Source organism: Epinephelus fuscoguttatus, linkage group LG23, assembly GCF_011397635.1.
Source record: "Epinephelus fuscoguttatus linkage group LG23, E.fuscoguttatus.final_Chr_v1".
Classification (NCBI taxonomy): domain Eukaryota; kingdom Metazoa; phylum Chordata; class Actinopteri; order Perciformes; family Serranidae; genus Epinephelus; species Epinephelus fuscoguttatus.
This window is the reverse complement of record NC_064774.1, coordinates 23,487,055-23,513,111: the sequence shown is the minus strand read 5'-3', so window position 1 is coordinate 23,513,111 and position 26,057 is coordinate 23,487,055. Positions and strand designations below refer to the sequence as shown.

The following is a 26,057-nucleotide window of genomic DNA, read 5'->3' as shown; positions in this document are numbered from 1 at the left end:
AAAAAACAAGACAGTCTGAAAATGGTTCGAAATTCTACGAGATATTTGATTCTCACATTCTTCAATGCCACAAGCACTTTGTATTCCCCATAGCAGCCCTCAAGCCGGAAAAGCTCTCTATTATGCAATATTTGCTCTTAGAATCCATGATTCCCAGTTCAGCTGATTTATAATTCCAAGAGCTCAGTGCTGAACCACACTGCTGCCTCCACCCGTCCTCATAACCCGTGCTAAGGAAACAGCCACCTTGTGACAAATGAACCCGAGGAAGCCTAGTTCTCTACTTTAACAGGCTAATTCTTTCACGTCACGCTGAGTGGCAAAGGGAATTTTTTAAACAAGTTAAATAGCCCTTCAAATGCCCTAGACTCCCGGGCTCTGTTCAGGTTGACATATGAGCGACGCATGAGGAGATAATAAGTGCCCTGACTAATTCATTTGGAATTGTTCCTCGGGTTTGTCTCATACCTCTTGCCTGGCACAGGACAACACGTATCCAGAGATCCTGAGGTCTAATCTGGGCTCTGTGGTGCTGCAGCTGAAGAAACTGGGTATTGACGACCTGGTGCACTTTGACTTCATGGACCCACCAGGTTAGTACGAAAAAATGACTAACCTACTTTTTTTGGCTTAGAAAGACACATGTTTATTAGGTTTATGCATGACATTGGTAAAAAACTGACACTGCAATTTTTTTTCTTCTGCAATATACATTGTGTTGTGAAAAAATACAGGAGCTTTCCCCCGATGACTTAAATAGCTGTATTTGCAATTATTGGTGTAATTTTGAAGGCAAGTGCATCTACAGAGAGATAGATACAGATAGAATAAAATGGTAATAATAATAATAATAATAATAATGATAATAATAATAATGATAATAAAAGCTTTAGACTTTTCTGAGGTGGAAGAGGGGGAAATATAGTAGTTTCATACATTGGTTGACTGACCATGACACTGACCGCTGACACTGGGCGAGAGGCAGGGTACACCCTGGGCAGGTCGCCAGACTATCGCAGGGCTAACATATAGAGACGGGCAACCATTCATGCTCACATTCGCATCTATGTCTTTGGACTGTGGGGGGAAGCCGGAGTACCCGGAGGAAGCTCACACTGACACAGGGAAAACGTGCAAACAGAGGGTTCGAACCTTGAACCCTCTTGCTGTGAGGCGACAGTGCTAACCACTGCACCACCATGCCGCCTAAAATCCGGGGCCTCCCTTATGCTCCTCCCCTTCCAGACTTGCAACTCCAAACCGTAGTTGGGAGACCTCTGGCTTCTGCAGGCTAAGTTAATTAGCTTTAGCCTAGCTCGTAGATGGCAACTCTTGGGTGAAGAATGATTGGGAGACGCCATTATAACGTTTATTTCTTCTGTGCAGCAAACACAAAACACCTCAGGTTCCAGTATATCAACTAGAAAGGGTCGTGTGAGGGTGAGCGTTGCGGACACAGTCAATCTCAAGCTTTTCCGAAGCTAGAGCAGTCAGATTCACTGTGTCCGTGACACTCACTGGCCCCGTTATTGAACTTTTGTACACACACGTGCAGGAGAGTTACTTTGTACAAAAAAACACCGCCAGACTACGTCCCATACACCTGTAACCTCTCTTAAGGGGGAAGGTTTGGCAGTGCGAACACTGCGAGTTTTCCTTTTGTATTAATCAGCAAACGTTTTTGCATGACGTGTTGAGTGAATTTGCTGAGCTTAAAATTGCACATTTTAAAGCTGAAACGATGTATCATGCAGCCCTAGTATCTAGAGTTGTCATGAGAACCGATACTTTGGTACCAAGTCGATGCCAACACGCAAAAAATACATTGTGACCTGTTTTTTTTGTGTGTGTTTGTTTGTAAGTACCTGATACAACTTCATGTCTTAAATGTCAAGGTCCCTGTCTTTTTGCTGTCATATACCAGCATCATGCTACACTTGGTACACTTGACCTTTTTTTTTTTTTTTCTTTCAGCCACAGCCATACATTCTTAAAATGCCTCTCTCTACCACTAAACTAACCATGACTAAAATCTGAAACGTTATAACTTTAATATCAAATAGCATTGATATTTTGATCAGTGACATGTGACTCAATACAAGAGCAGTTACAAAATGCTTTTAAATCTACATTTAGTTGAACTGTCGTTGTTTCATGTACAATATTACATCTGGGTTGGCTGTGTCACTTGGGAGCTTGGGGAAAAACGACAAAGCAAAGATAAAATGATCTTGGCAGATATCAAATGCTGCATAGTGAATGTTTGGAGATTTGAGTGTAAGCGCTCTGACAGACATGGATTACACAGTAGTCTTATGCAGTTTTTATGAGCAGTCTGCTTTAAGTTTAGATTAATGCTGTTCAAAGTGAGAAAGGAAGAGTGATGTGTGCAGTTAGTATTCTGGCTGATCTGACTCCATTCTGGTGTCTGTCGCTGTTTGCATTTCTTATTTCTTGTACATCTGAATCATGCTGGATCTAGGCCAAAAAGCAGACCAAGTCTCAATGAGGCGCCAAGTTATGGCATTCTCCAGGAGAGTGTGTGTTCCCGCAGAGACCACCCCTCCTTTCCCTATCCTTAACTTCACCCTCCCCACCCCCCTTTCTCACCATAATATAGTTTTCATCTCACCTCTGAGATTAAACCCATCTCTCCCTGTCCACCGTGGCAAACGCCATTTTGAGAATGAAATTGGTTACATCAATAGCGGCGCTATCACCTTGGCTATTGCCTTCCCTTTATATTCCTCCAGTGAAACGTGACTGACCTCCACCACCACCCCCACATTTCTCACAAAACGCAAGGGTAAGCGTCAACATATGGGATTGGCCTTGTCGGCTGAGTCTAACTGGGAACAGTGGGGTGAAGGGAAAGGGGAGGATTATCTTTTATTTATTTGATCCACTCGTGGCAGAAGGTTTCTCCTAACTAGCTCCTGAGCACGCTGGAAGCCAGAGCCAGTTTCCGTGCAACCGATGAAGTCTGCTTTGAGTCTGTGAGAGTTCCTGAACATGAGCTTTATAGCATCTAGTTACAGTGGATCAATTTTGATACGCTGTGTCAAAGGCGCACCTCAGAGTAAATAGACAGGTCTGAGAAGAGTCTCTGGAGAGTCAAGAAATAAGGGATGAAACAAAAGTATTACACGACTTTTGAGAATGTAAGGTTTTTTTTGTTTTTTTTTTGGTCGAATTACTTTATTAATCGGTTTCTGGCATGTGTTAAATCCTGAATGGACACACAGGTAGGTAGGGCTGGGCAGTATATCAGTTGTGGTATGAGACCAAGTACTGTCTTATGTTAACACTGAACACAAAGTAAGCGTTATGCACTGCATTACTTACATACTTAGAAATGCAAATAGGCAAAATCTTTGCATTAGCGCTTTCCCAAAGGTTGAATTTTTCAACTTCTAGTTGATTCTCCTGGTGTTACCAAGAATCAGAATTGGAGGACATATGTATTACTGTGGCCTGTGGGCATTCAGAGCTCTAGACTCAACATCAATACTGCACAGAGGCAAAACATGAATGGGAGGGCTTGGAGAAAAATGAGGGAAGCCATAGGAGGACATGGTAAGATCTAAAATTTGTGTGAGTGATTTCTGTAAGCTGTTTCACAGAGTTGCTTCTGAGCAAACTACTCCAAGTAATTTTTTAATCGTCACTTGATTGTGGCTATTGGTTGTACTTTACTGCGAACCAAGTTAACACTGACGTTAGCTTTAATTGCCTTAGCACAAGCATTAGCACAGCTGTTATGTGCGAATATTTGCCAGTCCTGAAATACACTCCACCAGCTGTGTTTTTGCACGTAACACCAGGCAGAAATTCAATATCAATATTGAGGTTTTTGGTCAAAAACACTGTGATTTTTTTATTTTGTCCATAGGCAGATGGACATTCTTGTATTTGCCACAATCTAACACCCTGCTTTGAGGCTACAGTGCTTATTGTGGTAATGCCATGCTGACATTTGTTTCGTTTTGTTGTTCCTTGATGTTTAAATTTAAAGTCAGATGAATTTGATTTTGGTATTGTCTCCCTGATGATCAACAATATCAGCCTCAAAAGAAGGCGGCTTTTTCCATTTTAGCTCATCCATGAGCACAATGGGAACCTTGATTTTTCCTTTACTGTGGAACACTCAAATATGTAGTTTATTTCTCTCTTTGCCCACCTCGATCCTGGCTCACTAAACACAGGAGCGACAGCGCGAGCCAGCCAACCAAATGGAAAATCCAAAAGAAATCAGTAGCGATTTACACAAGGACTTGGCTGGGTGGTATTCATTTGCCTCGTGACATTTCCAAAGAAGTACCTTTTTGAAGCCAATGCGGTTTAATGTACCTTTAGCCTTTCGTCTCATTGATTTGGCCCCTTGGTTAATATATCGGATTCTTGTGTGTTGAGGCAGTCAATACTTAGTTTCTGATGAGCTGCTTTGTGTATATATTGAATTTCCACACTGGTTCATCATGCTAGCGGTTCTTGGAAATCAGATTTTCACCTTTTGTCTAGCCCCACACACGCCATTGGTGTGGTAAGTAATATGGCCAGCACTCAATTGTGTGTGTGTGTGTGTTTTTTGTTTTTTTAAAGTAGCTTTGATGCCCCAAATCAATATTTGTTAATCATAAAAAAATGCCTCCCTGCTGTTTGAAATTGAATTTTTTTGGGAGCACTTGAGAGAAATGAAAGTGAACGAGCACCGCAGCCCGTGCTTGAAGCTAATTTTCAGTTAACATGCAACTGGTCATTAGGCGTCAGCTCTCGGGAGCCAAAGGTCAATAATTGCATCTGGAGGAAAAATCTTTTAACCAAACGGTGGAAGCCTTTTGTGTTGAAGCATTAAGTAGAAAGTTCCCCTGTAATTGCATTAGTTGTTTAGGATCGCCTGAGCGGATGATAAAAAATGAGCTCTGCCATGATTACTTTTGCGCTAAGTTGCTGTCTAGCGTAACTCTGGTCATCACACATGGAGAGCCTTCTCATTTTGACTGACCGCACGTTCATTGCCACCAAAGTCTCCCTTTGAGTGTCTTTGTCTTTTCTTTTTTTAAGGTTTGGGTGCTCAGGTTGCAGATCTCCTCCTTTACTATCTTTAATGAGTACTCATATATGAGAGTTTTGGAAAAAAAATCAGGTTTCCTCATACTTAGAGCCAGTTCAATTCGATTTTAAAGACACAAACAGGCAATTAGGTATAATTTTTTAAACGCTCGACCAGCCAAATTTCACATAAACCTAATTGTGACAGCAGAGTGTGTTAAACCATCCTTTAAGTAGTTTATTTTGATCCAGTGTTTAATGCCAGAGTAGACAAATGTATTACTTTGTACTCTTACACTTGTTACTTGTACCTGAAAAGCCAGAAGCAAGAAGGGAAGTACAGAGTCATTGCTGATGATGATACACCATCTCGTCTAGTCGCATTGGTGTAAACTAGCAAGTTTTCAGAGCGTCGCAGACTGGGGCATTGCAAGTAGCTGCAAGTTTCAACTCGTCTCATGGAGAAAAAACAATCAAATGGCTTTATAATAACCTGAGCCCAAGGTCACATATTTAAATGTCTCAATCTATCCAACCAACAATCTAAAACTCAAAGATACTCACCTGTCATGAGTATAAATCAGTCCTGACATGCATGCGTGTGAAAAGGCTCCAAATTGTTCTTCCCTAGTTTTGCTGCAGTGAAAGAAAATGACACTTTTGGAAATTGTTCTATCACCGTCATCTGTGTGTGTTTTGCCCATGGGCTTGGAACATAATTGTTAATGGCCCATTCCCTCCCGTTCTGTCTTCTCCAGCCCCAGAGACCCTGATGAGAGCCCTGGAGTTGCTGAACTACCTGGCAGCGCTCAATGACGACGGCGACCTGACGGAGCTGGGCTCCATGATGGCAGAGTTCCCCCTGGACCCCCAGCTGGCCAAGATGGTCATCGCCAGCTGTGAATTCAACTGCTCGAACGAGGTTCTCTCCATCACTGCCATGTTGTCAGGTAATGCTCAGAGTGTGTGGGTCTGAGCTGCTACTCTTTCCATTCCCTGTGCTCATGGACCGAACCTCAGAAATGAGCTAAGAGGAAATATTCAAAGCAGCTTCTTTGTCTTTGCATTAATGTATTTGCATCATTTGACCCCTCTCTTTATTTTAGTTTTGCAATCATGATCAAATTTGAAATCTATATGAATTACAGATAGACCCCAGAAGTTGAAATTCTCAGAATAAGTGCAGTCTATACCTACTGAACTTTACTACAAGGCAAGTTGGGGATAAAGTCAGTGGTGTCAGCTATTATTTGTGAGGAAGGGGGGGAAATACTGTACATGTCTGTACAAAATGTATAGGTGTAGCTGGAGCAGCACCAGCATGCTACAGCAGTAATTGCACTTTGGGCTTGCCAAAGCAGAATGCTGCTCATTGAGATGAATCTTGACGCCTTTGAAGGGAGTGCGAGGGTCTTTGAGAGTGGGGAAATGGATTTAACTAGCTGTTTGGACGTGGTGTGCACTTGAAGCAGGTGTTTCAGGACGGCAGGGTTTTTTTTGCTTCCTTTTTTTTTTCTGTTGAGTTCATTAGAGTAAGCAGCGAAAGTACACCTGAGAATGGTGCCGCCACAGCAACCAACCATGAGGCTTAAAAAACACAGCTTTTACCCATTAAAGCCGCAGTTAAGCAGGTTTGACATTAAGCAAGTTCACAGAGGGGAGACGGCAGAACAAGAGTCCTCTGGATGAACTCTTCACCACTGATTTATCTCACTTCTGTATCACGTCTATAGGATGGGTGTCATATGTTTGCTGTATCTTGTATAAAGCCATACTGTACTGCATCAGGAGGGAGAAATCCATCCATCTCCCCTTCTGTCTGACCCTCCTCCTCTCCTTTTCCACCATAAACACTTCACAATACAGTGTGCCCTGTGAAGTGCTCTGTGCCTCTCTTGAGCTGAGGCCTTGTTCCTCTCTGTGGGATTTGCTTAACTTATCCCTATGGGCGGCTGTGTTGGGGCCTATACCAACCTTGTTTAGTCCCACAGTGCTTCGTCCGACCCACGGAGGCTAAGAAGGTGGCCAACGAGTCCAAGATGCGCTTTGCCCACATAGACGGGGACCACATGACGCTGCTTAACGTCTACCACGCCTTCAAACAAAGTGAGTGGCCCTTTCATGCACACTGGTATCACTAGGCAGTTCTTTATTTGTCTTTAATGCAACACTGCCCTTGTCTCACACAGACCACGACTCCACTCAGTGGTGCTACGACAATTTCGTCAACTACCGCTCACTGATGTCAGCAGACAACGTACGGCAGCAGCTGTCCAGGATCATGGACCGCTTCAACCTGCCGCGGCGGAGCACCGAGTTCAGCAGCAGAGACTACTACACCAACATCCGCCGAGCGCTGGTCACTGGCTTCTTCATGCAGGTTAGGGGTCTCTTCACTCAGGTGTTGCACCGATGAATAACACCAGACTCAGGATAAACAACGACCACTTAGTGGTGCGAACGGCTAACTTATTTGTCCCTGATCAATATATAACACATAGCAACAATCACAGAACTATATAAAGATCGTATAACTTATCAAATATATAATTATTACAATTGGCAAATAAAGTATTAAAAATGATTATGTATCAAAAGGTATTTAATCAAATCAAACTAATTATTTTCTACAGATTTCCTTAACTACAAATATCATCTTGAGCAAAATACAACGTATCTAATTTACATTTACAAAGTACATTGTTTCTTCCTTCTGTTTACTTGCTATCAGTCCATACCCGAATGTTTAATATTGCTATGGCAACAGGTTGTGGCTGATGCTATCGTCAACTAGCTAGTTCATCTCAACGGTAGGGATGGGTACCTAAATCTGGTACTAAATTAGCCCCAGGGCTAAATTATCAAAGATTGTAGTATTGATAAGCTCTGACGTTATCAGTTCTTTTATCGCTACTTTTACACATTGTGGTTTAATTCATTATCATCCTGCAGCCTTTCATCTGCACTCTTTGCCAGGGCTGAACTCCTCCACATACACACACGCTGACACGGTAGTCGGTGTCACAGCCGGTGTGAACAGCCGAGCGGCCGCGGTGGAAACAAAGTGAATATTAAACCTTAGCGAGTAAGAAGCCATACTTTATCAATACATCAGTCCCTCAGTGAAAGTCCGCAATATTTGCAGGGGCTTGCAATTTTTCAAAAGTCAAGCCATTTTTATGTTTTTTTTTTTTTGTTTTTTTTTTTAAAAACACATTTTCTTGAAAAGATCGGAAGTCATCGCGCACACGATGTCATTTGAAACGTCATCAGACGCGTTATCAAATGTGCTAATGGCATTGCAGTATGGAGAAACGTTCTGTGTAGACATAAGAATTTGCACTGTTTAAATGTATACAATATGTGTTGAATGTATTAACATGTTATGTTTACAGATGATGTAGCTTTCATGTTGTTTTACAGTCACATTATCTGGTTTTAGAGCTACAATATTTGCTCGTTTTTTGTTTTTTGTTTTTTTTTTTTGCAACATTATTGGAGTCCATGTTTTGAAACTAATTAAAAGAAACTAAAGAAGAGAACTATAAAAAAACATTTGCAGCTATTTTTGTAATATTCAGAATAATTATTATAGCAAGTTATTACATGACTTATTTTTTTGGAGGTAGTAATTTGAAAAAGAAAAAAAAAAATTCACATTTTCTCCTTTTGTCATTTGTCACAATTTCCCGCCAAAAAAAAATAAAACAAAAAGGCCGCAATTTGTATCGCAATTTGTGACAAAATTCAAGGTTTTTTTTGGCTGCAAATTCAAGGTTTTTTGGCCGCGAGGTCCTGGAGGGACCGATACATGTATTCAGAAAGTGATATTCAATATGCTCTGTCTGCAGTCTCTCATCCACCGACACTAACGTTATGTCTTACACAAGGACAGCACGCTAGTTCGGTTGATAGCGAATTGTTACTAATTAGCTAAAATGACGGCTGTCTGTATGTAGACTAACTTAGTTTGACTGTTACCTTAAAATTGGGCAGATACTTTTAAACTTAGCTGCTGGCTGAGACAAACAGCCCAACCCCCAGGACAATATGTGTGCCACACAGGGTAACAGAAGCATATTGTGTTTGTATTATGCTATGGAAGTATAAGTTTTGAACTTGCCAGCCTAGCTCTGACTTTTAACTTTAAACGGCCCCAGTTTGTGTTTTCTTTGTGTGTTATTTGTGCAGAAGCAGCCTCTACATCCAGCTCCACTGCTCCTCTGATGCTCATTGAAGTTTGCTCTTGTTGAGTTTGATTATTTGAAAAAGAAGTGGGGTTTTTTTGTGTGCGAAAAAATACAGCTGAGATGTTAATTGTAATGGATAACCGCCTTTAAAGTACACACACACACACACACACACACACACACACACACACACAGAGCTGCTTTGTTTTAAACACATAAAACAGAAATGAAGTCAATTTGCTCCCGGCTCAAGGAAACAAACGGCATTTCGCAAGAAGCCATTTTCGGGGCCACCTGAAACAAGCGACCTGACAAGTTGAATTATGGTGTTAATATTTAAATATTTGTCAACATTAACCTTTATCGTGGAGACAAATTTGCAGCTCATGTTGGAGCTTTCACAGCATTTGTGAGATCATGTCTTTGTTGGGAAAGGCCTTTATTGAGACTGATTGCCCTGGTTAATCACACCAGCCACTGCAGCATCTACAGAGTGGGGAAAAATCGCTCACTGCCCAGTTCCAAACAAGTTTGTCTTCAGCGTCAGGCAGCTTTTATATTGAAATATTAATAATTAATTAATGAGATTTTGATTGGTCTGTGTAGTTGAATTAAAGGAGGGCCAAAAAAGTGTGTATAGTTGATTGTTTTTTCTGTCTTTCTAAGTTTTTTTCACTGGCACTGACCCTCTCCTCTCTCTGTGGTTTGAACAGGTCGCTCACCTGGAGCGCACGGGCCATTACCTGACAGTGAAGGACAACCAGGTCGTACAGCTGCACCCTTCCACTGTGCTGGATCACAAGCCAGAGTGGGTGCTTTACAACGAGTTTGTGCTCACCACAAAGAATTACATCCGCACGTGCACTGACATCAAACCAGAGTGGTGAGTTTCAGTCGGCAGCTACATTTGTAATAGAAATTAAATGTTTTAAAGATAATTATCATAAAGAAATGGTACATTTCATTGCAAAAGGTGGTTGGAAGTGATTATTTTATTTTGTAATCTCGGCACACATCACATTGGCTTCCTGGATCTGTACAGATTAGTTATTGTACCTGATATTTTACAGTGTACAGAGAGACCGGATAACAATAAAATGACACTTCTTTGATCTAATAAGAATAAAATGTCGGCCTCACAGCGCAGGCTTGTTTGCTCACACTTGTGCCGCGGCAAGCCGACTACCTGCGTTTCTTCTCCTCCTTTGTGACCTTCTACAATTAAGTATCAAATTTGAAGAGCCGGCTCCGGCAGTCGCCGTGTGAATATGGAAGAACAGCGTTCTCCCACATGTAAACACTGAAGACAATTTTTGTGACTAATGTTTACTTGCTTTCTTTCCTAGGCTGGTGAAAATTGCCCCGCAGTACTATGAGATGAGTAACTTCCCCCAGTGTGAAGCGAAGAGACAGTTGGAGCGTATCATTGCAAAAATCTCATCCAAGGAATACACTCAGTACTAAGAAGGTTTGCATGTGCTGCAACAGCATCCTCGGCATCTGTACAAAGTAAAACCTGAACTTATTTGAGCTGTTTTGTTTTTTTCTTACCAACAACAACCTCATTTTAATTTCTTTGTCTCACTATGTGTAATGTATTTTCATGATGACTGATGAATTGTGTCCTTTAAGGGCCACCGTGGGTCATTTTTTTAAGCCCAGAGGGTTAAGCACTACCAGAGATGGACTGTAAATGAATTTAGTCATTAACCATTTCTGTTTAAAGCATGATAGCTCATGTACATTTCAACATTCCTCTTTAAGACATCCGTATTAAGCCACAGCCCGGGATTCTTGGCTGTTGTCTTGCTTCTGCTGCTGAAACGGCATAAATCCATGGAAGCTTTTGATCAAATATAATTTATACTGTATTTTGATGCGGGCATAATGTATTGTTCTCCTGTCACAGAGATACTAAGAGGGGCATTCTGGTCACATTTCCTGTCGCTGTTCAACTTAATAAAATTGACTTTGTAATAAAACATTTTTCCAGTGTCAGCATTAAAATAACAGGATAATCTGCGCATAAACTTTTCACTTAACCCTCGCACACACACATGAACTGAGCAAGCACGTTTTGACCTGCCAAATCCAGCTCGTTTCCTGGCTCTTCAGGGAAGTTAAATCTTCTTACTGGGATATTGATAGCTTCAGAAACAGTTGGAGTGAGGGGGAATGTTAATTACAAATGTTTCGGAAGAAGATCAGTGTGAAATCCCTGCTGTGCCAGAGCCTGTTCTGCCTGTACTGCTTTGTGTCAGCGCCTCTCTAATGTGGAAGGTAAAGATTGCATTTGGGAGATGAATAATTCTAAGCACCCCAGTGAATGAGAAAATAGCCCGAATAATGGTCAGTGACATAAGTTGAATGTGCATTTAGTTTTATTAAAGTCAAACCGTGGCTGTCAGGTTAGTGTCCAGCACCAGACTTGTAAAAGTTCCATGGCAATGAGGAAAGTTGAAAGAGCTCGGACAAACTTTCTTGGGAGGCTTTCCCCTCTCATTCTGTGGGTCAACAACTAAAACAAGGCAAGCTGCCTGTGAGTGGCGGAGCGTGAATTCCATCAAGAGTCTGGTTAACTGGACTCCTCGGAGGCCTGTGAAGATATAGGGGGCTGCGGTGGGAGCATCTCGGGCCTACCTCCCCTAAGGACTGGTTACTGTGTTGAGTCTTTGCTTTGTTGTTTTATTAAGTCTGCTTTTAGAGCTGAAACATGCCACTTAACTCTTCCACAGGTATAGCAAGCAGCAGCAATTGTACAACAATTGTATAACGTCTTCCGTGGCTCTGGACGAGCTTTGTCAAGTCTAATACCGAAAGCCTGCATTACAAATTTTCAAAAACGTGGGCGTCCTTGTGAAGGAGTGAGCATCTAACTAAAAGTGGTAAAAAGCTGAAACTTCTTTTGTGTGCCAAGTGTGAGCTCCTGGTTAGGATCTCTTCAGTGTTCAGGAGATTTTTACCAGGAGCCAAGTGATTAAAGCCCAGTAAAACCACTGAGTAACACAGTTAACGTTATACATCTGTGTTTGTCTGACACTGCTGGGCTCGTTGCAAACAGGCTGCTAGCCCAGCACCTGCTAATGTGTGCTCACCTTTTTTTTTGTCTCATAACTTACGATTCAGACGTTAAGGATGTTTTTACCAGGAGCCGAATTATCCATAGAGCTCTCCTCCTCTCCAAAACAAATTGACTTGGTGATTACACCAGTAAAAACACTGTGTAAAGCAGCTTCACGTTAAAAATCTGTATTTTTTCAACACTGTTTGGCTTGTCATGGAGGCTAATTATGGTGGCCAACGCCAACATGCAAATGGCCCTGTCTAGAGCCAGTGTAAGGTTTGTCTGTTCTGGGCTACTGTAGAAACATGGCAGTGCAACATGGTGAACTCTATGGACAAGGACCTGCTCCCTCTGTAGATACAAACAACTCAATCTAAGGCAAAACGCAATGATAGCTATTTTCAGGTGATTATACACCAGTGAAATGTCTACTTATTATTTTCCATTACTGCCAATAAATTCCACTAAATTGTTCACACTGGACCTTTTAAAGAAGGACCTTGTAAGTTTTTTGGGATGGGTCCTGTTTCTCGGGCTGAAACCAACACTTAATTTTATGAGTGATTAATATGCCAATTATTTTTGGGATTAATTGATTAAAAGGGACCTCCACTGATTTTGCATATCAAAGTATTTAGATGTGAAAAAAAGTTTTGCCACCAGAGCTACACAAAGTCAGATATATCGCCTCAAGTGATGTCACTTAAGTCAGCATTGTTTTGGGTCTGGGACTACAAGTTTAAAAATTAAAACACAACAAGTTAGAGTTAGAAAGAAGTGAGCGATTTGCAACTTTTTCCTCATGTCTGCTTAAGGCTAGCGGCTTGAGGGTATATTATCCGCTACAAGCGTAACCCAACTGAATCATCCATCAATCTGTTGGTGGTTTTGTGCCATTATGGGTAATATATGCACCAAGTTTTGACAAGGAAGAAGAATGCATGAATGAGGAGGCGATATCTCTGGTTGTGCTGCATTGATTTTGATCTTAACTGTCCGTTGTGTGGCTGATACAGTTATAGGAGTGCAGTACTAAATCAGTGGTGTACTCTTTAAATCATTTGGTTGATAAAATGTCAGAAATCCCAAAGAAATTTAATCGTCTTGTTTGGTTGGACCAATAGTCCAAAACCCATAGATATTCAGTTTACTATGTGAATAAAATAAAAACAGCCATTTTTACATTTAATAAGATATATCTGGCAACTGTTTGACATTTATGCTTGCGACTAAATCAATTAATTCATCAACAAAACAGTTGTCATTTAATTTTCTGTCCATTGATTAATCTATTAATTGTTTCATCTCTACTTGTTCCATCTCCAGATGGATAGACTATTCTGTGTCGAAGGACTGGAAGCATTAAAAAAAGCAATAACTCAGTTTGAGCTATACTTTGTTCGGCCACTACGACAAAAGCAAATCAAAGACCCCATTTTGTTTCTTATATTGCCTTTTAAAAAGCAATTTTAATCCAGTCTTTTTTGCTCAGGTAGCCTTTATGATAGCATAACCTCGCCTTCCTCTGTTCTGCATCTCGCCTTTACATCAACTGTAAGGGAATATACATAACATTGACCTGAGGATAGAAGCAGAAACGAACCAGTAAGCAATTTTTCACAATCTCTGTAGTGTCTGGAAGTAGGCAGGCAGAGATACTAAACCTGCTAAGGGAGTTTTTAAATTAAGCCCGCAGATTGTGCAATATGCTAAGTCAGGAAATTAGCATGTGTGCTTTAATATTTTTGGACTGTTGGGAGACAGGTTTTTAAGTGGATGGCCTTTTGCTTGGGAACGTACACAGAACCACAAAATGGTGCCGGAGAGATTAGTCTCTCTCTCCGAAGTGAAGCCAATAGAAAACCCATTAGTTTGAGCTGATCTGGAAATTATATGGAATTGATCCTGAGTAAGAACAGTTTTTCATGCTCAATACTTCCCATTGATTCACACTGCCATAATTACAAGTGAAAATCATAATGTCTCCAAGATGCATTTTGTGAGTGTCTTATAGGAGGGTGCATGTGGTCCTACTTCTTGTGCTTAAAGGGACATACATTTGTTTCCTCTTACCTGTAGTGCTATTTATTAAGCCATATTGTTTTTGTTGTTGAGTATTGGAGATATCAGCCGTAGAAATGTCTGTCCTCTCTCGAATCTAATGGAGCTAGATGGCACCACCAACCTTATCACCGCACAGGGGGAAGCGCGGATCTACTGCTAGCTCACCTAGCACCACTGAGCTAGCTAATGTTACAGCTCAGCCATTAATGTTAACATCTTACACTGTCACAAGCATGAGCCTCTCATTCATGAGTAGATGTACACTTCCTTCTGCGCGGTGATACTGTCAGAGGGTGATATTTCCGGCTCCTCGGCTGAGCTCGGCTGAACGTTAGCTAGCTCAGTAGTGCTAGGTGAGCTAGCTTCCTTCTGCATAGTGATACAGTTTGTGGGTGTAGAAATAAAATAGTTCCAACATGAAACTGCTCACAATCTTGAGTAACTGGGTCATGATTTCCGGAAAGAGACATTTCTGTCGAGTTTTTCACATGTATTTTTTGGCGCTTTGAGCACCACACGCCGAGTGCCATCAAGTTCCATTATATTCTACAGGAGGCAGACTTCTCCGTGGCCAATATCTCCAACACTCTGCAACTCACACCAAAACAATCTAACCTGTTAAACAGCACTACAGGTAAGAGAAAGAATATGCAGTTTTTGATTTTGGGTGCCACTGTCCCTTTAATCATACACTATGACTGTAATGGCTTCACAGGAATCAGTAGATATGATTAAAATTCAGACAGAGCTGGAGTGAGATTTGTAGTTTATCTTTTGTTTCGCTGCTCAGGCTAAAAACTTCTCTGAGGTCAAGGATATACTGTACATTTCCTCCCGCAGCTGTTCATAACACACCCATCCTTGCACCCTGGGCTGATGTTAGACGCCATTATATGTGGCTCTTTGACAGTAACTCAACAAAAGTAGCAAACACAAACAAATACCAGACAGGTATTGTTCAGCGTGTTTCCAAACAGTGTGAATCACCACTTCGCTACAGCTCAATCTCCTACCGCCCACAGAGTCCAGTATGGTGCCTCATCATCATTTGAGACCGTGGGTAGGGAAGTTTATTGCACAACACCTCAGCGTTTCAGGAAATCCATCCCCCCGCATAGTCCTCCTCCCATCCCACGCTGGTCCTTCCCCCCCACCACCGACGCAGCCACCAATCGGAGCCGAGACAGGTGTCTTATCTCCATCACACAGCACAAGCACAGCCAATCTTCCAGGAAGATGGCGACTGGAATGTGACAAATCCATCTGTCCTGGTTTGAATTTGTATGCTAATTTGAAGTAATAGCCCCTCTGGTGACAGTGCAAGGGAACAATTCAATCATGCCATCTATGACAGTTGCTTTCCAGCCTTCTCTGTGATATGGGAGTATATGCACGTACCGCCGGGTTAGGCTTGATAAATTGGTTATGTAGGGGAGATGTGGCATGTAGACTGCATGTTTAAAATGGGCTGCCAGTTTGAAATGAATCACGCAACTACTGAAGGCACCTGTGCAGAAATGTGCCGCCGCTACCTGTCGGCAGAGGGGAAGCAATATTTGATTTGACCTCATTCATTTCCCCCCTCAACGCGGCCGGATTGGCGGCTGTCCTGAACTTTCACCCAATTTCCCCGCTGCAGCCTTCATGAGATACGTGTGAACGATAGAAATATCCCCACATAAAATCACACTAACACAATTGTTACATTGTCACACTGAATTATCTCAGGCTGTTGATTTGATTCCGTGAAAAGCTTCCATGTGTCACTGGGCAGAAGAAGAGACGGATCAGAAAATGCAGGCACAACAAGTACGAACAAGCTGAGCTGTGCCATATATTCAGGAAGAAGGCGGCTATACGATTTGTGATTTCTCTTGTGCCTTGGCACTCCCCTGCACTGTGCAAATGTATGGCACTCCATTATCTTTAAATTAATCTACAGCACAGGACAGATTATGGTTGATGGTGACAGATAAGGCTAAAGAACAAACCGCTCTTCATTTTGCTTGCATCATTCTTTTTCTCTTCCTCCAAGATCAGGCTTGCTTTCTTCTTCACTGAGTTGGGTTACCACATTTTTATCCCCATTAAAATATGCAACACAACAATAAAAAAAAATCACTCACAACTGCAACTGTCAGTAAGAAAACGCCTTGCATCATCCAAAGGCGTAGCAATTTAAGGTATTTTTATTCCACAATTTGCAGTATTGACACCGCTAACAAGCCTCGTGAGAATTAACTCGATGAAATATGTAGGCTGTGTTATGGCCAATCACCATGGGGGACATCCACTGTCATTCTGTCTTTCCATGCTCTCACCACTGCAGTGAATTCTTGACAATTTCTCCAGGAAAAAAAAAAGCAAATGCACAGCGCTGTGCCAATTGACCACACTTCAAACGGGTGCAGATCATGCGTGGCAAACGTGTCTGATCAAACAAGGAGGCCAGCAAAGAAAGCTGATGAATAAAAGGCCCGTCCAACTGCACTGGGTCTCACATCACAATAAATAGTGTGCTAAAAGACAGCTCTCCAAATGAGCTCTGCTAGCGGCGCCTTCCTTGTACAGTTTGCAGAGAGCTGAAAGATTTTCTGTGCTCAGCATGGCTGCACGTGGATAACAAATTCTGTAGTGCAATATTGTACAGGTTTTGTTCTCTTCTTGTTCCCACAATGCTTAGAATACAGTCATTGTAATGGTTGACATACTGTACTTAAACTGCTGTTTTTTTTGTCTAATGCTGTACAAATATAATTTAATTCCAGGCAGGCTTTTTATTTTAATCCATCATAATGGGCTTGATTAAAACTCATACCTCGAAGTCTGTGTGATTAATAAAACAAGACAATGAGCGCTACATCCAAAGCAAAATTTAAAGGCAACTCAATGTGGAAATACAACATTATTTTTCTTTTGTACTGAAGTTGCTAATCTTATTTTACTATATAATGACGAAAACTCTGTCTGTGGGTGTGTCTGTTCCACGTTTTTCTCCTCATTGACTTGGTCAATCCATGTGAAATTTGGCACAGTGGTAGAGGGTCATGGGAGGATGTGAATGAAGCAATATTACATCAATTGGCCAAAGGGGGGCGCTATAGCAACAGATTGAAATTGCAAACTTTGAATGGGCATATCTAATGCCCCGTATGTCGTAGAGACATGAAACTTTGCACAGAGATGCCTCTCTTGATGAGGAACAAATTTGCCTCAAGAACCCATACCTTCTGGTTTTATAGATTTTCCGCCATTTTGAATTTTTTGAAAGAAATCGATCTCTTCCTAGGAAGTTTGACCAATCTGCATGAAACTCGGTGAACATAATCTAGAGACCAATATCTAAAGTTCCCTCTTGGCAAAAGTTGGAAAACTTACTAAAACTGAGCTTCTATAAGGCAATGAATATTGCGGAGGGCGTGGCTCATCACATAAAGGTGTATAACATCTCAAGGGTTTCACCGATCACCACGCAACTTTGTAGGCATATGACCACACATAATCTGAGGGGACCCCTCCATTATTGACCTGATCAAACAAAATGGGGGCGCTAGAGAGCTAATTTCTTATCTAGGCCTAACCGCCATATCGATTTTTACTAAACTTGGTCGATAATGTAGAACAGGACGCCTCAAGGTGACTGGAGAAATTTAACTCTAATTGGCAACTGGGTGGCGCTATAACAACAGAAAAATGCTTAAAAATGGCTAAAAGACGACCAATCACTGTGGCTCCCCCTGTGGCCCAATGTTTTTGTTTTTCTAATTTTTGGTATGGCAAAGTCATGGTATGGTATGCTGATAAGTCTTCAGTGCTTTGTTTTTTAGAGATCTGTATTGTGCTCAGGGTGGAAAAGCATCTAAAGCAACATTTTACATGACGTAAACTTAAACTATTTACTCTTCAAGTTTGCTCCTGAAACCTGGCACCTCTTAGCCTTCACATAAGCATCGATATTAGGTGTGCAGAGTCATCCAGTGGGCCGGATTGGATGCTTTTGGGGCCGGTTCTCGCCCATGGGCTGTATATTTGACACCTCCTCTTGGCATTGAATGGCATAACAGTAATATAAAGGTAAATGTATGTCAAACGTTGGTCATACATTATAAATCTAGTGAATGAATAAAACGATTCAAATGTGTACTATGCAGTATTTACCCATGACACGAGATTGGAAAGCACAGAACATCTCCAGCAGTTTCGTCAACCCAGTGAAAGTCTTCCTCCCAATGGTACGCCTCTTTCCTATTCAAATGTGCCCCCTCTGTTACAGCAGCGGTTGTCCTGGCTCCAGTGTACTGCTGCTTTTCTATCCCAGCAGCCAGTTTACTGCATTCACCTGGTGGCTCAGATGTAAATCAGCCTCCCGAAGGCTACATGGCTACAATAAAACCAGCAGGACTCGTCTTTTGAAGCCGCATTAAAGCCACTGCGAGGGACCGTCATAGTACACATAGGTGGTCAGCGAACCTTTCGTCTTAGCCTAGGCTGTTCCTGGTAAATGCGTGCAGCTGGTGTACTGCACTGACATGTTAAAACTATTATTACTGACCTTTGCAATAACATTTGTCTGTCACTAATTAATTTGCTCGCTGTGCTTTTTATTGCTCTATTTCAGTGGTACCTGATTTGGGAATAACCTGATGCAAATTAGCCTCTGGCTGTATGTATCTCTGGTGCAGTGGGCTTTGTTATATTTTGTGTTGTCAAATGAGGCAGGTAAGTAAAGTGAGAATATAATAAGGTCCAAATCATTATAGGTTCTAAAAGTGGGTCTCAAGAAGAGATGGGAAGTTTAACCATACTTCTTAAAGAAGTTCAGTTTCAGTATTTCATCCTAATTAAATGCCCTGCATACACATGCGGGTCTTTTTACTTAGTCTGTCTGATTAGACCTCTGCTAAGGCTGAAGCGAGGCAGAGTTATGCAGGGAATTGCATAATGTCACCACTCTCTCTGTCCTAATATGATAAAGGTGTTGCCCCGCAGTGACAGGTACAACCAAAGTGACAGGAGACTGAGGAAGATGTCAATCAAAAAACAGTGCATGCTGGACTTAGATTGTTTTTGTATGTTTCACTTTCAAATAAACTTTGAAACATTTAAAAGTAAAGCGATTCAGTGGTGTTTTATTCCTGTCACACAAATACATTTGTAACATCAGAGCTGAATGTGTTGCAAGTTTGTCGTCCATTTGGAATTAAGAGTTAACATTGTATCTTTGGGCTCTCAGAGGAAGTCATCCCAGTTAAAAGGTTGAATTTAAAGACTATGATATCAATGACAAGTAAAAGAAAATGTGAAGTCTTTCTAATTTTGTAAAGTCTTCACACCTACTGCAGCTAACCTGAGTACAAGTCACTCGAGCCCAAGTGCCCTGAAGAGCCCTAAAATGTTCTCAGATGAAACAAAAGTGTCCATAGCATTTATGCTGCATTCAAGTGCTCCTCAGAGGGTTCAGTTTCCTGAGTTGAGAAGTCGTTCTAACTACTTTGGTGTGTTCATGAGCTTAAAGATGTAATGTGGAAATAACATGGATGCTACAAAAAAGATGTTACGCTCATGCTAATAAATAACTTTTCTAACAAACCTTGGTCACTCAACGTGGATAGCAACTAACGGTTACAGCCTAATACAACAAATACAAATTACATGTGAGCAAAAAATTGACATGCCGTATGTGAATACAAAAGGCTAATAGCATCAACCAAACATTTACTTGTGTACACCATGTTTCTGCAACCAGTTGGGAACTAACATATGTGCAGGGTAACACAACTTGTTGCTAAGAAAGCCTGCACTGCATTGTGCTGTCGGATGCCTTTTCCAGCTCAGCAGAAGGTCAGCCTTGCCTCCAAATTTTCCCAGTGGCCACTCACGATATTGAAGAGAAAAAAACCTGCTGCGGCCCAAAAAGCGTTTTCCCCATAGACATTTGTAAAACTTTCCTCATGCTGAGAAAAGCGCTTTAAAAACCTGTAATGTCATCACAATGTAAAGCCTATGAGCTGAGTAGAAACTTACTGGCGGGGCCAGTGGGAGAAACACAACTGCACAAATTCAGTGGGCCGCATACAGGTCCCCAGGAAGTGTGCTGAGCTTTGAAGCCAATTTTCCTAGTGGCCAAACAGTGGTACTGCAACTCCTGGGGCCTTCATGTGATACCACTGGGCCCAAAAGACTTTTTCCCATAGACTTACATTATGAAAAAGACATCTGTAAATTAATGGATATTTTTTTTTTTTTTTTTTTTTTTTTTTTTAAGTGTCACAGTCCCCAAGCAGCTCCATTGGAATGAACAGGTGCCATTTTGCCATCTGATATCTTGCTATGGGCTGAATCCAAATGTCCACCCTCCGGACTTGTAGACTGAGTCCTCCTCAGTTGTAAGTAGTGTGATGTATTTACTGTCATCACGTAAAGTCTGAGAGGGCAGAGTCTGCAAGCAGCTGATAGACAGCCCTCGACCGTTTTACTCATTGTCATAGAAACTTTCAGCTATTGCTGTTGGTTAATAGTGACTACTCATCCGTTCCTGCAGATAACAACATATAAATACCACATATAGCCTTTTTTGTGACTAAACAAAAATGTATTAATACATCTCTATATAACAGGCTACATAAGTTCAAGAACAGAAATGTTTGTAAATAAGGACAGCACTATAACTCAATAAATTGGGCATTACCTTCATCAGAAGACCTTCTTTTGTTGTTTTTCTGACATTTTTTTTAGCCTTTATCACTGCACTGCCTGATAAGCCGCAATAACATAATGCATTTCCAGTCCCTCTACAGCCTATAGTTAAACATATTTTTGTATCATGATGTGGTTGAATATTATTTCTGGCCTACACAATTTAAGAAACATTTTAATAGGCCCAACTATCAATAACTATTTTACACATTCATAAGTTTTTTTTTAATTGGCATTTGAAAAACCCACAATGTCACATCTGTATTGCAATGAATTGTGGGTTATTAAATCAGTGAAGTCTGCTGAAGTCTGCACCCCAAGCGAACTCTCTGGAAGTCTGCTGGAAGTCCGTTTGGATTCAGCCATAAGGCTCGTTCGAGATGAGCCAGGCCTGTGCAGATTCGCTCACCGGCGATCGGCGCACAATGCATGCATTTGTGTCCGACTTCATCCCAAGTTGCTCTGACGTATTACAAAAGTGAACAGTCCTGATTATATCTGACTGATCTTTAATGAAAGCTGTTGTCTTGTAGTTTGTTCCTCTGAAAATATCAACCTCATCGTCAAACACAGTTTATTTAGCCTTTGTAGCTGAGAGGACAGGTCTGCTCGGCAACAGCAAACTGATATGATGCTGATACACATGAGAATTCATGTAAAATGGAGGTTAAACCATGAACATAAATTACAGATCGCCTGTACAGCATTTTAATAAACCAATCTATTGTAACTAAAACATCTGGAGACTGAAAACAAACTGATATATGGGTCTGATAACATTTTTAATAAGTTGACATCATATCAGACAGGATGTTAGTGTTTCAGTGACTTCCTGTACAGACTGAAGGTTGCCAGAAACTGTCGGGAAACTGTCCGACCTGACAGCAGCCGCCTGCTCTCGTCTACCTTCCAGGCGAGGCGCAGTTTATCTTGAATGAGACTATAATCACAACTTGTTGCTAGAAATCCCACAATGCATTGCTGCACATTTGATAGCATTTCCAGTTCAGCAGCAGGTCAGTGAGAATGCAAATGTTAGCTAATGATAGAAAAGTGTCCAAATAGTCAATGTAGGACTTTTGGTGCGTTCGTTTTGTACTCAGAGGTCGGAAATTCCCAGTTCCCAGTCGGAAGTTTAAACTTGAACGCACCGAGATCGGATTTCCAACTCGGAAACTCAGAGCAACCGCATCAACCCCGACTTACGAATTCAAGATGGCTGCCAGTCACATACATAGTGAGTAAACACTCTGTTAAAGTGCTGTTTATAGCAATTTTATCTTATTTGTTTTACATTAGGTCAGCCTCATCTGCGGCGTTCCATCAGGTGGAGTGCATGATGGTTTTGAAGCTGTCTCTACTCCGAAAGTGCAAGGGCAACAAAGGCTTTCTTGCGGGCGTCCATGTTTTTCCACCACTGTCAACTAGAATGCAAAAACTGTTGTCAACTCGGAGGTGACGTCATTCTCACTTCCGACTTCCGACCTCCGAGTACAAAACGAACGCACCATATAAGCTATGTAGTGAGAAAGTGAGCTTTTAGACCAGCTCAAGACTGCTCCTTTAAAATGGCAGCCAGTGAGGGTTAATGTCAGCAGGAGCACCATGTGAATTTAATTAACAGAAAACCAGGTGTGTTCCAGGTGTGTTCAGACGAATCATAAAGGGAGATAACATTTCTTGTAACATGCTATCATTTAACTATGGAGTGAATTACCTGTGAATTTAAAGTCTTTTCCATCATGGTGGGGACATAGTTGACCCTGCAGCTGACACCCACATGCGGTCCGCGGACCCCACTTTGGGAACCATCGCCCTCGAAAGCATCCCACTCTGTTTTTTGGGAGAAGCCGCCCACGTGACGGGGGGAAAGCAGAAGCCAGCACACCGCTGCTGTTCGTTTGACAGCTTCCACGGCGCCGGACGGAGAAGCAAGCGGGGCAGAGAGACACGCAGGAAGACACGCTCGTCGAGGGAAGGCAAAGATAAGACAACAAAAAAATCGTTTGCAACACAAGAACCCCGCAGACTCCTCCACACCGACACGGCTGGCGCGCGCACCATGGACGGTTATGCCCGGACCGAAGATGAGCTGTTCTCCTCGTGCCTCCTGAACCTCACCTGGGAGAATTGCTACGAGCAGGTAGGACATGTTTCTCTCCAAATATGGCACAAATTAGCCTGGCTTTCAGCTACAACCGACATAGTCTGATAAAAACAGCCAAATAAGTTGTAAAGGATATCCCGGGTGAGTCAGCACATGAGGTGAGAGCAGGTAGCAACTTCACAAAACTTCATTTTCGCTTAATTGCTAATGCGCGAGAGGGTCCTGAATACCTCCCTCCCGCCTCTCATGTCTTGTATTTCACTAAGTCTGCCCCAAACTTTTGCTTCTTGACATTACAGTTGTAATTAAATGGAAAAGTAGCCGACTAAAGCGCCCCGGTGTCTCCAAACTACTTTTCTGAAAGGTTGCCTCGCCGAACTTCCACAGCCCCTCTGTACGGGCTCAAACATCCTGCCCTTGAAATCAATAATGAATTAACCTGGTAGACAAAATAAATCATATGCCAGGAATTCTATAAATAAATTAGAGGTAAACACAAACTTAGCATTCCTTTGAAGTAACTGGAATGCGTCATCTTCGGTGTTATGCGGACTGAGTGATGCGTTTCACGTGGAGATCATAAGCTCTTTCATATCTCCAGACCCATGGGTTGCCAGGTAGGTGTTAAAATCAGGTAAGGCAAACTTGGATTGGACCGAGTTTGTTGTGGAGAGCAGGACTTGGTGCTTGCTGAGCACTTTGATCCTGGAGTGCTGGGCCTGTTCTCTCGCACAGCAGAGCAGCAGTGGTGTCTGTTTGGAGATAATTACCTAATTCCTCCCTCTTCCCTCAAGCTTAATCAGTTCTGCCTTTAAAATACACTTATCGTGCTGTATGAAATCCCTCTTAATTCTCACATTCTAATTTGTGTGAGGAATGTGTGAGGCTAAAGTCATCTGCCACAAGAATGCCAATGAAATCATCCTCTGAATGCTAAGAGGGCTCCCAGCTATTTAGCAATTTATGCTCGATGATTGATGCCAAAATATTTGTACAGTGATTTTTATGGTAATTTACTTGAATGCCACCATGAGAGCTCAGGATATATATACGGGATATTTATTCCTCTGTTATCAGTTTCCAGGTTGCAATACAGTGGAGGAAGACGTTTAAACAATAAATCTCCCGTGGTTTAGTGGGCCACCATTTTGAATTACAAGTAATCACAAATTAAAGAGGATTAGGCTCTTAAAGCCCGAGCTTGCGATTGGCTCTGCTAAGAGTCATATTGTAACAGTTATTTAGGTGCAGGAAACAAAAGCCACCCCAAACATGATTCAGAAGTCATTGTGAATGGCATTTTAAATGTGCAACAATTAAGCCTCAGCAGTTTCTGCTGCAAAATGGATTTTGGCACATCAATTGGAAGCGTTTACAACTTCAGACAGGCACTTAAATCCACAATGAAGAATTGACTAAGCAGTGCAGATTTTAGCTGGATTCACACCCACCATGTGTCTAACGTGAACAGAGGGTTCAAATGTCAAAGTTCAGGACTTTGCATGATTGGAAATGTGCTTTTAATTCAACTGAAAACATGACCAACAGCGTTTTTTGATTATCCGATCAAAAGGAAATCGATCACCAATAGTTTACTAAACAAATCTTTTAAAGGTCCCATATGATGCTCATATTTAGGTTCATACTTGTATTTTGGGTTTCTACCATAACACATATACATGCTTTAATGTAAAAAAAAACAAAAAAAAACACATTATTTTTCTCAAACCGTCTGCCTGAATATACCTATAATCACCCTCAGTCTGAAACACTTCATTTTTCTATCTCCATAGACCAAGTCGCTGTGACAGCGCGTTAACAACAGCAGTCACTTAAGAGTAAAACACTGGCAATTGATTACAATTTGCAGGCAAAACTGTAACTTCAAAAGGTTATAGTTAAACACAGTGGTCAGATCTGTCTGACATTTCTGCTGTGCTTATTTTATGTACTCTGTTGCTTTGTCATCATCTTTAAACCAAATGTTCAGGCACAGAAGCCAAACAATGTACTGCTGTGGATGGGGCTGCAGCAAAAATGCATTTTAACCACCTTAAACAAATCTATATCTGTCTAAGTCTACGCTATATTTGAATATTTGCTCCACTTTACCTTACACACTAACCAATCGAGGCAGCGGTAGACAAGCAACCCAGTATTGTGACCGTTTTTGTCACTGGAATCTGGTGGCTTTTATGTAACTCCTTCAGTTACCTGTCGGAAATGGCCGGGAAAATATTCTAAATATAGAATACACTTAAACAGATATTGATTTTTTTTGTGGGCTTCTTTTTAGGTGGCTAACAATTTACTAATTGAGGCAACATCTGCTTAGCGCCGTTTGAATTTTATGTAAGTGACGAGAGGATTTTCTATCTGGACGTCATTGTAAATAGTCATTGCGACTTGGCCTGTAGCTTGTGTCCATGTTTGCTTCCTATCAGCTCATGTCATTCACACACACTGCAAAATATTACAACAAGAAACACAAGGATTTATTCAGCTCTTTCCACCTGGGAAAGGCTACCCCAAGCAAAGATTGGCTTGTTCATGTCATCAGATATGCAGCTTTTCATACGTGTGTATCTCTGTAAATTGAATATCTTTGTATATTGGACTGTTGGAGAAAACAAAGTTGGAATTCAGTTCAACTTAATTGTTATTGTTAGGATCCCAGACATCAAGTTTTGGACATTAAGGCTTCAGTGAGACATGTCCTGTTTTAATCGAGGCTTCGATGGCGGGGCAATGAGAGATGAGGACATAAGTTGGCCTTTTTTAGCATGCGGGTTGAAATAGCATTAGCTATAACAGCAAGAAGAAGAGAGACGAGAGAGACGGCTAAGCTGGTTTCTCACATTTTTCAGGTAACTTGCCAAACTTG

At 41.6% G+C, this 26,057-nt stretch overlaps 2 protein-coding genes across 8 annotated transcripts in view; both read left to right on the top strand.

Moving 5' to 3' along the window:
• Positions 1 to 19,413, top strand: part of LOC125883550 (ATP-dependent RNA helicase DHX15-like) — a 43,195-nt gene extending 23,782 nt beyond the window's left edge. For both annotated transcript variants that reach the window (XM_049567920.1, XM_049567919.1), the window contains exons 9-14: positions 485 to 593; positions 5,811 to 6,002; positions 7,036 to 7,158; positions 7,242 to 7,432; positions 9,956 to 10,125; positions 10,589 to 19,413. In XM_049567920.1, coding sequence (XP_049423877.1) covers positions 485 to 593; positions 5,811 to 6,002; positions 7,036 to 7,158; positions 7,242 to 7,432; positions 9,956 to 10,125; positions 10,589 to 10,706 — 903 coding nt within the window. In that variant the 3' untranslated portion in view covers positions 10,707 to 19,413. The remainder of the gene's footprint in view (positions 1 to 484; positions 594 to 5,810; positions 6,003 to 7,035; positions 7,159 to 7,241; positions 7,433 to 9,955; positions 10,126 to 10,588) is intronic.
• A 3,375-nt stretch (positions 19,414 to 22,788) lies between these two features.
• The window catches only part of ppargc1a (peroxisome proliferator-activated receptor gamma, coactivator 1 alpha), a 305,150-nt gene continuing 301,881 nt past the window's right edge, over positions 22,789 to 26,057 (top strand). For 2 of the 6 annotated variants that reach the window (XM_049567889.1, XM_049567888.1), the window contains exon 1: positions 22,793 to 23,209. In XM_049567889.1, coding sequence (XP_049423846.1) covers positions 22,847 to 23,209 — 363 coding nt within the window. In that variant the 5' untranslated portion in view covers positions 22,793 to 22,846. Of the gene's footprint in view, positions 23,210 to 26,057 lie in introns of all 6 variants that reach the window. The other 4 variants (XM_049567891.1, XM_049567890.1, XM_049567897.1 and 1 more) reach the window with 4 other exon arrangements.